The sequence below is a fragment of the Ambystoma mexicanum genome, chromosome 9 (genome assembly GCF_040938575.1).
Source record: "Ambystoma mexicanum isolate Mex_15411 chromosome 9, UKY_AmexF1_1, whole genome shotgun sequence".
NCBI classification, from domain to species: Eukaryota; Metazoa; Chordata; class Amphibia; order Caudata; family Ambystomatidae; genus Ambystoma; species Ambystoma mexicanum.
The window spans coordinates 955,024,229-955,036,328 of NC_090931.1; the positions used below are offsets into that span (position 1 = coordinate 955,024,229).

The 12,100-nt window shown below is 45.1% G+C and overlaps 1 protein-coding gene across 2 annotated transcripts in view; it reads right to left on the reverse strand.

Annotated features, from left to right (window-relative positions):
• Positions 1–12,100, reverse strand: part of LRP2 (LDL receptor related protein 2) — a 516,831-nt gene that overhangs the window by 376,216 nt on the left and 128,515 nt on the right. For both annotated transcript variants that reach the window (XM_069616158.1, XM_069616157.1), the window contains exons 8-9: positions 10,418–10,561; positions 9,050–9,169 (exon numbers count right to left, since the gene is read on the reverse strand). In XM_069616158.1, the coding sequence (XP_069472259.1) occupies positions 9,050–9,169; positions 10,418–10,561 (264 nt within the window). The remainder of the gene's footprint in view (positions 1–9,049; positions 9,170–10,417; positions 10,562–12,100) is intronic.

Below are 12,100 nucleotides of genomic sequence, written 5' to 3' on the forward strand. Positions count from 1 at the left end.
CACCCCTTGCTACCCACCCCTGGAGTGGTAAACTGTGATTGGCTAGAGCTGATTCCCCCATGCCTGGCACTCGGCCGAGTTTCTCACCCCGCAGTGTACCTCTTCAAGGTAATGTGAATGATTATGTGTCTGTATTGTAATTTGTGTACACCACTTTTGCCTTATGAGAATATTCTCCTAACAGTAGCAATACGTGTAGCAATCTGTGGCTGGGTGCTGGGACTGGCTTCTTCTTCCCACCCTGGAAGATTGTCCATTGTTCCATTCGGCTGTACCACATGTTTAGAGACCACACAAACAAGCTCTCCAGCTCCTAATTATGTGGATTTATTCCATTTTCCAGCAGCTGGTCCCTTTGTCGTCTGGGGATTAGAATGTCTTTGTATCTCTTCACCTTGGCTGTGGGACCTGTCTCACGCGTCTTGCTCTCTGTCCAGCCTCAATCGGCTCAGCTCGTCTCCTGCTCAATGATTTGAGGCCTGCTGTAATTTTCATAAACCTCATAATGCGGTTTATACGTTGTCCATGTTATACTACATTCCCTATGGATTAGCTATACGTGGTTTGATCAGGTTCCGTATATACTCCTGTATGTCCACGTAATTATTGGCTTTAAGCATCAGCAAGCTTGCTCAGGATCTCTTGTGCCTTGCGATTTCTGTGTTACTGCATTTGGCTAATGGCAAAATAATAAAAGCAATGACAGTATGTATATGTATCTGTCCTTTAACTATAGAACTGTGCATTCATGGTCTTCATGTTTTTGAGTGTGTTTTTGTGTGGTGCAGTGCGAATTGCACGTGTACTTCATGTCTAACACTGCTGTGTCGTGGAGTCTCTAATGACATCAGCAACATGGCTTCTTGGTGCTTAGTCCAGGCTGTCCATGTAGGTGTCTCTGATCATAGTCATCGGCTCTTCATTCATGCATGGATAGATTTTACCACACTTGGTCTGTATGGCTGACGCATTGTAGCGGGGTGCAGGAAGAGTTTACGGGGGATCACATGCAGGTTTTCAGAGTTTTACCCGAGTCACAAAGTATCGTATGCATGTTGTCAGGGTTCTGGTAACATTTACGGGGGACCACGCACAGGGTCCCCGAGATGCAGGCCTGCTTGCGGGGGACCGCACGCACTGTTTGAAGGGTGCATCTATTCTTTTTTGTGTACATTTAGTTAATTTACAAAACTTTAAGCACACTGAATATAAAAAAGGAAGACAAAACTAAACATATTACATACATCATTTAAAAAAAAGAAGCAATAAGCTGCAATTAATATTCATATGATAAACATACCTTTTCTAATCTACAGTAAAATGTATAAACACATAATACATTTCAATATAAAAGAAATTTAGAAATTAATTTGGTAATCAATTAACTTAAAATTTCTTTAGTGCTTCCTTCCATATATTAAAAGTGGTGGCTACCATAACTATCAAATTTGTCCCAAATAGAGCAGACCAAAACTAGTCATTTGGAATGCCCTCAATATTTGTGACCAAGTCTACATAGCCTTGCCAATATCAGGTTATCAGTGTTGTGCAATTAGTCAAAATGTGGCGACTGGTCTCGATCTCCTTGTGACAAAGACGACATAAGCGTGCACCCAAAGGGATGTTCTGCCACACACCAAATATAATCCCTAGTTGGTAAGAGATTTAAACGCAAGGATAGTGTAAAGCGTTTTCATTTCATAGAGCACAACTTAGTCAAATACTAACACACAGGGCATGCGGCACAGAAAGCTTTGTCATGAACATTCTTTATACCTTATTGTCCTATGCGGCTCATCCACATTCATCGCCATATCCCATATCCCATATCCCACATCCCACATCCCATATCCCATATCCCATATCCCACATCCCATATCCCACATCCCATATCCCATATCCCATATCCCACATCCCATATCCCATATCCCACATCCCATATCCCACATCCCATATCCCATATCCCATATCCCACATCCCATATCCCACATCCCATATCGCTATATCCCACATCCTAGATTTCTTTTGTATTTTCATTTCAAAATCAGGATCAGTACCTAAGATGTCTGATTCCAAATGTAGTGCTTCTATGAAGGTGTCAGCTGTTTTTGTAATTCCTACAATGAGACTATTTATGTTTACTTGATCAGTGCTTCTACCCATCAGCAGGAATAGGTCATTGGTATTTTGGCTTCCATGCAAGAACTTGGCGTACAAAAAGGTCTTTTGTACATACCATATCGTCGTGAGCGAGGTGACCCCGAATTCTAGTCTCAGGGCCTCTACTGGTACAGGGCTTGGCACCTTAATGACAGAGTGCAACAGTTCACCTTCAAGCTGTTCCAACCAGGATATCTGTTTACCTTTTAGCACTACCAAACCATACAATATAGTTGGTACCCTGCTTACTCAATATACCTCCAAAAGTCCCTCTATATTGAACCCCCACGATGCACAATATAAAGCTTTGATGTCAACCACTTTTTTGAGTTACCTTCTCACTATAATATGTTAATATGAAAGATCAAGCATAATTATGTCATCTGCGTACGAGAGCCATGGTATCCACACGCCATTTATTTTTGGTAAAATGTTGTTGATCGAGTGGAACACATGACTCAAGTCTGCAGTATACAGATCATACAAAATCGGGGCCAAAATACGTCCTTGTTTGAGCCCTCGGTTTGTATCTTGGTACCTCGTGCATAGTCCTGCAAGGTTCAAACGAATCGTAATGGATGTGTGTGTGTGTATAACTGCTGGATGTAATCAAGTACATTTTCCCCAGGCTATATGCTTTTCCCATACTAGCGCATATGGAATAAAATCAAAAGCTTTACTAAAATAAACATAACAACGATAGTGATTTGGCCTATTTTCATTTGCGGTTTCTGCAACTAAATATTGCAAGACACATATGTTTGTAACTGTATTATAATTTTTTTCTAAAACCTGTCTGGAAAGGACTGAATAGTTTATTTTTTTAGAGCGTTTTTTCAAAAGAATCGTAGCAAAGATCTGTTGGCTAGTATCGACCATAGCTAATAGACGGTATTTATGCAGGGCTAGTCTATCACCTTTGTTGAGAATTGGTATCAAGGTGGATTTACGCCAGCTATGTGGTATGGTGCCAGTGGATTCTATGTGCTCATATAAGTTTATTAATATGCAAGCCCATAATGCAGGATGTGCCTTCATTACAACATTAGGTATGCCGACAGGCCCCGCAGCATGCAAACTTTTGGGTTTCATTAGGATGCTTAACAACATCGACTCCTCTATTTCAAAACTATCCATACTTATTTTTGCTGCGTCAGATCTCGGTGATGCAAGAGGCCCATCCACATCGTAATACAATTCATCAATATAGACCAGCCATTTATTTTCTGGGATGGGATTTAATTCAGTAGGTCGTAATCCCTTCTTATAGTCATTGAAATTTGACCAGAATGTATGGCTTTCATGAAATTTCAGCCATTCAAACAGAAGTAGCCAGTTACAGGTTTTAGTTGAGCTTTTGTATTGCTGAAGACAATGTTTAGTCGCCAAGTTTCTAATGTAAGACTGTTTTTCACCGCAATTTAATCTAAGGCTATTCCTAAAACGGGTGCATCTATTCGCGCCTGGGGAGATTGCAAAGGTGGCGGTTCTGGTTGTTTTTGCTTTGCGTGGGTGCGTGTCGGGGGGCGTTCCGACCACAACTTGCATATATGGTTACTTTGAGCAAATAATTCCATGAATACGCAGAGCGTGCATGTTCTTGTTCTGTGCGCAGGCTCACGCAGTGTCCGTCTTGGCACGCGGCCCTTGCGGGATAAATGCACACTTTTTCATGAATCGGGCACTATATGAGTAATGGTAAAAGTCAATCTAACTGATGGTACTTTGTTTGTGTACTACATGCTACTCTGCATCACAGCACCAGTGTTAATATTAGACATTTTAGTATTATGCAATGTATCAGCCCCAGAGGAATGAACGCGTGAGGAGGCCCTTCTGAACATGCACAATTGACCTGCGGCGAGAAGGCAGATCTCAGCAGCAAACACAGAACTCAGTGAGCTATCTGTTTAACAAGCTAGCACAATCTGTGTAGATGTGGGTGACTAATCTGGTCACTCACATCGTCATAGTGTAGTAACCAGCCACCCGTTTCAATGAATACTGTAGGAGGGAGGCACAGCAGTAAGTGTCACAGGTACCCTAGTTCTGCTCTTCACGTGTGACTGTATTGCTGTGTTTCTATTAAAATAGCCCCTTGGCTTTATGGGAAAAAGAAGACAATGACCACATGCAGTGAGGCACCCCTAAAGCAGCATGGGACCCGTTTTGCGGGCTTTGATGCTGCAGGCCAACTGGGGTGTAAAACCGCTCACTGTAATGGTCAATTTGCCTCTTCCCAAGAACCTAACTACCAAATAGTAGAAACTTTCAATGCAAACTAAATACATTCCTTTGTTAAGAAAAAGGGGAGAAGGCAACCAAACTAAACATAATAGGAAAACATATATGTTCACCTTGCACTGAATAATTCTAGTCCTCTAAGCAACAAGAGAATCAGTTACACAACAAAGTAGTGATAGGTGTCCTCCTTCTGAGGTTTGCAAACAACACTGGCAGGCACCTTTGGACTAATGCTCAGTTCATGTCATAGGATAGCAGCCTTTATTGGTAATGGCAGCTTCCCGCCAGGAGCCCCAGGAAATGAAGGTGCTCCAGCCTGATCTAGAGGCACGCCATATTATACCATACTGTAGCATAACAGGCATTGGATTGGGTGCTGCAGGTCCTCACTTGTTGTTGAACATCGCTGGGCGCTGCTAGGACTGAAGCCACTGAGGTGAGCGCCTTCATGCAGAATAACAGCCCTGAGGCCTCACTGGTGAAGAGACCCTCTTGAGGATGTGAGTGACTGTCTACAGATCGATGGGCTGGCTGGAGGGTCAGAGATCCAGCTGAGCCAAGACTGCGGGACGTTGTTTTCAGCCGTTGCACAAACCAAACATGGGGAAATGGGAGCTGCTTCTGTGCCTACAGAACTTTATATTTTTGGGAAGTTTTAAACAACACATGGCGTTTTTTGCTGACACACTATGAATGCCTACAGAAGAAAAAGTTTCAATGTACTTAATCCATTTCACTAAAGTAGAAGGCCTTGTGGTTTGTATAGGTCTATTGAGGCTTAGCCAAGGGGCCTCACAGCCCACAGGAAGGCCTTGGAGGCCGCTCACATAGTGGGGATGCCCACCAAACACTGCCAACACCTAACCCCTGATAAAATGGGACGAGAAAGGGGAGGTGCAGGAAGTTGCATTCAGGGGCAGGCCACACTGGGTGAGGTCAAGGATCAAATAAGTAGGGGCCAGCCGGGGTAGAAGCCCTCCAGCTTCACCTCCTATGCCTTTTTGCTCATTGTTATGGGAAAACTGATCATAAGTCCTTCCGACTATCAGCACTGGGAAACTATGTTTCCCTTTTTAAATTATTGTACTTTTTAACATTGCACACAGCACCTTACAGTGCAGTGCAATGGGGATACTTCTGCATCACCCTAGCTTTTTACACATATGTTTTGGTTACTTTCATATGTGCCTAAAGACAAGCTGGTGGCAGCAGATAAATGTGTACAATTTTTGCATTACTTTTAGTGTGCACATTCGAGTTTGCCACATATGGCTACTAAACTTGACTAGTGCCCTAAAATGGTCGTGCCACGGGATTTTCGCTTGCTTCCTCAGCCATATTGTTGTTTGGCCTTCTTCCTGACTTGCCAGTTCAGGAAATCCCTTATGAGGTCACGCACTTGCTGCTTTCGTGGGCTAGTGCTGCATTTGTGTGTGTGTGGCCTAGGAAGTGTGTGGGACTGTCTGGTCCCACTCCACATCCTTGGTGCCAGAGCCCGTAGTTGTGCGGCAAATGTGAAACCAGTAGTTGTCCCTGATTGGAAAACTACTGGCTGTTTCAATGGTGCAGATCCATTGCTGGGCTTGGACTTGCTTCAGTATCACCCCATAATATTGTGGCAAAAAATGCAGAGGCGGAAAATGCCAATTTTTCAACTGTGGATTTCGATGCAATTATATGGGGGGTGGGTTAGGGTAATAAATAATTTATGGGGCATATGGAGAGGATGCAGGAGTGTCCCCCAGATATAATTGCACAGAAATGTGCGAAAAGAAAAAATAATTGGTATTTTAGGCTTTGTTTTTTTTCCTTGAGATAATCACATAGATCCAGTTGCTTCCAGCTCGGATTTTGGATACGAAAAGGTCCTCTGCAGCAATTTCTCAAGATCATCATCGGAGAAAAGAATGCCTTGAAGAACGACCAGCTGACGATCAGAAGACGACTCCTGAAGTGGCACAGGATCCCTGCCTGTGTCTAGCCCGGTCAAGCCCTGGTTGACTACCTGATCTCCGAAGACCCTAAGCGTGCTTCAGCATTTGGACTGGTGGGACCCAGCAGTCTCAACGCCTTCTCAAGGATCCTGCCCTTCTGTGCCTTCGGAAGTGTTGCTGGACTGCCCGGGGGACTGACCAGCTCTCTTGTGGGCTACCTCACCAGAAGTGTTTGCGTTCCGTGTTCAAGTCAAAATCTTTGGCGGTTACCAGCTTGTGCCACAAGTCACCTTCTCCCAGAATTAAAGCATCCCAGCATTAAGGATGCTGTCCTCGATCAGCTTCTGTGACCGTGACTGGAAGGATGCCTGTCGACGCCTTTGTGTGGAGACCGTCTCTGGGACCCTTATTTCTCCAAAACAAGCAGTATCCTGAGGAGGTCTGCACCAGTGTTTCTTCCATTTCTTTATCGACAGATGTTGCATCTTGCAGTTGCCAGACTGGAAGAATCCTTGAACTCGCAACTCCTGGGCATCACTCACCAGAACCAACAGCAGATGATCGAGCCTCCAACAACCACCAGATGATAAACAAAGTCCTCTGGAAAAATCGGAGTCATGGGGATAAGTAAACACAGTGTATCTGTCCCTCCCATCTTGCATAGGATAACATTGGGAATACATCCCCTTATATCCCACATTCCATTCCACTCACCTTTTGGTCATCAAACCTGGGTAGAGTACCCTGAAAAATAAGAACACATATACTTACCTTTGGCAGGAATTGGTGAATCACTTTTTGAACTATCACCAACACAAGTAGATAGCAACTTACCTTCAGAGACTACATTCATGGGGGAAACATTGTGGGTCTTGTGACTTTTGGGCACAGGGCCACATTCTTCTTAGGGTTGGACTGTTTAGGTTAGGGTAATTCACTTGTGACCTGGTTCCATCATTTATTGCATTTTTCATACGTACCTGCTGTGCTGAATAAGTTATCTGAATGTATATCTGAACTTTGTTGAATGTATATATTTGTATTATAAGGGTATTGTGCGATAATACTGCTAGTCAGATATATTTTCTGTTTTTTCCAGAAGGCCTATAATAAATAATTGTACATTTTATACTTACCGTCTGAATTGAGTTATTGTGTGCCATACTGTCTGGACTCATTGAGGGCTCCTGACCCCACTCACATTCTCCTGAGAATAAGCCTGGACTGCTCTCGGTTGCTACCTTGATTGTTTTTTTTCCTTGTTCACTAGAACTAGGGTGGCCTCCTAAAATCTGTCCAGCATGCCAGATTCTAGAAATCCATCTTCACAACTTGGTTCATTTGGTGGGTTCCAGTGCCTCAAAATTGAGTATTTGAGCTAAAGTGTATTTTTGGAGGATCCTTTTGGTCTGGGCGACGAGAGGCACAGTGCATGCAGCAGGAATGCTTGAGGATTAAAGGCAATGTGACAGCTGCACATGGGAGAGGTGATAGGCTTGGGACCTTCATCAGTGTGCAGCTGCTGACAAGGCCTGTAAGAGATCCCCACCACGGGGCCCGTCCTTCGGTAGGAGGAGGCGCAGAATATCCTTGGGCAGATTTTGGAGACACTGGCAAAGCTACTTTCCCAAAGGGCATGGGCTGTGGGAGGGTAGGTGGAGAGGAATGTGAAGGGTGAGAGGGGGCCCAGAGAGAAACAGGGGTTGCTGTGGTATAAGGGCCAAGTAGCAAGTGGGAAGACGGATATGGCTCACTAGGGTGAAGATGACAAGGTTAGTGGAGTGGGAGCTAAAGGGACTCAGAGGCTAGCCATGTGCTCCAAACCTCTTTGGGAGAGGACTACATGGAGTGAGGGGGAAGAAACCAGCGCCGTGGTACACCCAGAAACCTCAGGGCCACACAGAGAAGGTGGGCAGATTCACATCACTGAGTGGACCACAGGATCATGGCGTTTTATTAGTGTTTGTGAAGACCAGGGGCATTAAATCCTTGCTGTCATTAGGCACGGAGACCGGGGAAGAGCTGTGGTTAATTTGGAGTAGACAGGAGGCATTGAACTGATGAAGAAAATGGGCCAAAAGAAACAGTCAAGTATATTAAGAAAGCCGAAACAGTCAAAGGTGATCCACAAAAGGAACGGCTGTCCAAAACATGTGGGTGGCATCTACCAGTCAAGTAAACTCTCTCATGTTGATTCAGTGCTGACCTATCTGTCGGCCATCTTCTAGCCTTATATCGTTGTTGAACCTTGTAACATCTCATATGATTGCTGGTTGAGCATTAATTGATTGACAAAGCTATTGCAAAGCAGAAGTTACCTTCCCTGATGCTTATCAGTCGCTATTTTGAGTTGAAGCAATATTTAAGATGACCATAGCTCACACAGACCCCAGAACGGCAGAGCACATGTAGATCGAACCACTGCATGTGTAAGTACAGCATTGATGCTGTGGAAATCGTCATACACATGGTTACATGCAAGCCTTTACATTCTACAAGGCTTTACTCTAAAGTAATGACCATCTCCATTGAATGAATGTGCAGAGGTCAATTTGCACTGCTAATCCCTTGCACTGTAGCTGTATCGCATGACCACGGCCAAAAAGCAGCTCTGACTGCAGAGGGTCGATGCGTGCATCACACTGCTGCTTGTATGGCTCGATGCAGTTTACACTCCATGTTACTACCCAGCACGCTTGAGGGTCACTTACCCACACAGGTACGGTTGTCAGTTTGACTGGTCACGTATCCAGATGGGCAATAGCACGAACCGCCAGTTGGTGATGAATGGCACCGGTGTTGGCAGCTTAAAGCAGCACAAAGGCCTATACCTGAAAAAGATGAAGTCCATGATGAATGTAACAAAGCAATGACAATAATGATCATGTTTCGCAGCCGATTTTATGCAGGTTCCTGTTGCCTAACATTATTTTAGCAAAGCTAAAGCTACTGCGCTGGCAATCGCTTTCAGGGGCAATCGCTCTTCCCTGGAGTCCTAGGGTCTTACGGAACAGCTCACTGCAGACAGCGTCTTTACCCCCACCGTGTAGGACTTGGCCGGGCACACCCGTGGCGTTGCAAGGCGTGGCTGGGTGTTTCGCCTGACGGATCTGGATATTCTTCAGGTACCATACCCGGGCCGGGATAGATTTGAATCCCTTCTTATGTTAGGAATTGCTAAATCCCTCATGCACCTCATTTGGCTCTCGTTCACACATGTCTTGGTAGAGACAGTATGGAGCGTGGCAGATACACGGTCGAGGAGCAGCGACATGTGCACGTGTACGTGCTACCGGACGCGGTCCCGGGCAGAATTCTGTTCTTTCAGACAACTAGATGAGCTACCATAGTTTGGGACCCGAGACCTGCTGTTGGATGGAGGGAGAGTGAACCTGTTTGCTAAAAGGCACCAGTCCCAGATAATCTCTTAAGAATACAATGATGGTGTTGGGAGTGTGTGAGAAGGCGGGGAGTGTGAGAGTTTGCTCTAACTTAGTCCTGGTGACTAGGAATGGTGGCCCACAAAATAGAGAACGTATGCAATTGTGAACCCATGGTCTAACACTTTTGCGTCACACAAAAGATTTTTTTGACATTTAGTACTGTTTTATTCTGTTACTTTGAATATACCACAAACTCAAATACATGTAGCACATTATGGCATTTTTATTAGTATGCTTTGTGAGTGGAGGGACTTCTGATTCTTGCCTCTTGCATGCCATGGCTCATCCTTTTGTTGCATCCCTCCCTAATGCTTAAATGGCATTCATGATGCACAATATATGGTGTGTGCACAATTATCCAGAACATGTCCGACATGTGACAGTGGCACATGAAGTTTGAAAACATACGTAAATATGGCAAGTGCCATATTGATGTCAAAAGGACATGTGCATATCTGTGAATGCTATACTGCCGTGCTCATTTCAACATGACAGTATGGCACAAACCACCGTTTTTGGTTGCATAGGCGTGCTTCAAGGGCCCATTAAATACATACAAAAATACACATTTGACCGAATATTTCAAATAAATAAATGCACATTTCAGAGGGTATTTTTTCCTGCTGCGACACTCACTGCAGTTCCTGCCCGCCGTGCTGTTGTTTTCATCTTCCCCTGAAGGGCAGTCTGCAGTTCCATCACACACTTTCCCAACGGGAATGCAGCGCCTGGAGGCGGGGCAGGCCCATTCCCCTGGAGAGCACTCATGCTGGCCACCTTCTATGAGAGGAAACGGAAGAGAGGTTAGATGGGACATGCGCTTCCGGTGCACGGCTGGCTTTGCCTTGCCTCGACGAGATAAGGCCCATTCACCAAATGCATGAAATACAGAATAAACAGCCGCCGTGATGTCATCCTTAGTCACGGGTGCACCTTGTGGAGGGGGTTCCCTTTCCTTCAAATGTGCTCACGTGCAGGCGGATCATTAATTACTAGCTGGAGCATTCAGGCGCGAGCCAACTCAGGTGGCCAGAGACTTGCCTTTCTCGCTCCCAAAGGAACCATTTTCTGCTGAGTATAGAGATATATTCTGTTTGCATTGGCAAAAGGTTTTCTTTCAGGTAAACGAGGCGGAATTGCGAAAAGGCCACGAAAACGTGCATACCATTGAAAAGGAGGGGTGCTGGTGGCAAGTGAGGTGGATCAGGCTGGCCTTCTAGGTGACACTGGCGAGGCGGTACCACGACATATGCGCAGTAAAATCAGTGGCAGCCGCATGGAAGGTCAGATTCTAAGACGCTGACTGCTGCCGGCACTAGAGCCTGATTTGTCCCCCCACTTCCCGTTAGCAAACATTACCAGACGATTCCATGTCACGTAGGACACTCTACTGCAGTCATGGGCTTTGCTTTTACTTTAGATTTAATTTAGTCAATTGCATTCATTTGATAAAACCAAGGAGTACAACTTCCAGGATGAAACTAATGGAGAAATGAAAACCCAGGACTGGAGCATCGTGTTCCTGGTGACATGGAGTCATTTGGTAAACTTACCTTAGCTGGAGTATTACAATCCTGGGCCTGCATGTTATCACATACCTGTGCCAGTAAGTGGTGCAAGTTGCCTGCGGACTACATTTTATTTATTTTTAATTGGTTATTTATAATGAGCTTAATACCCAGAGGTTTTTAAGCGCGGACCCAGGGATGGAACCTGTGTTGCTCTGTGTTGTCTTACTTCTAAGGCGAGCACGTTGCCCCTGAGCTATCCGTCCCTGATCTATGATCATAGTCAGCAGGTAGACTCCAAGGGGCATGCCAGATCATCAGAACCCTCAGTCCACGCTACCAGGGGTTCCATGGAAAGTCGTACACGAGATGCCCTGGTCCTGGCTGGGGCAGCTGCCCCACGGACGCCAAGAACAGCTGTGTTGAGGAAGTGGCTGCTAACTTGGCGGCAGGTGCAGTCGCCTGAGTGTACTGCTTAACAAGGGGTTCTGGGGCGGGGGCTCAGGATTGCCTCCACCATGTCTCTGGTCTCCCACTGTAACACAGTTCAGTACAATCGCCACATTTCAGTCACAACTAAAAATGAAAACCTTGAGAGCAGGCTTATGACCAATGCTTAAACACATGCAACCAAAGAGCAAGGCACAAGGAAAACATACTTTGCTAAATGTCATCGCCTCCAAATGGTACAAGAGCAGGGCTGTGTTCATCCAACTCCCCCCCCAAATATTAAAATAAAACCAGGTTTTAGGGATATCCAAACTTCATGATAAAGATGCAATACAGTTGAGTGGAGATTATTTGCACATGT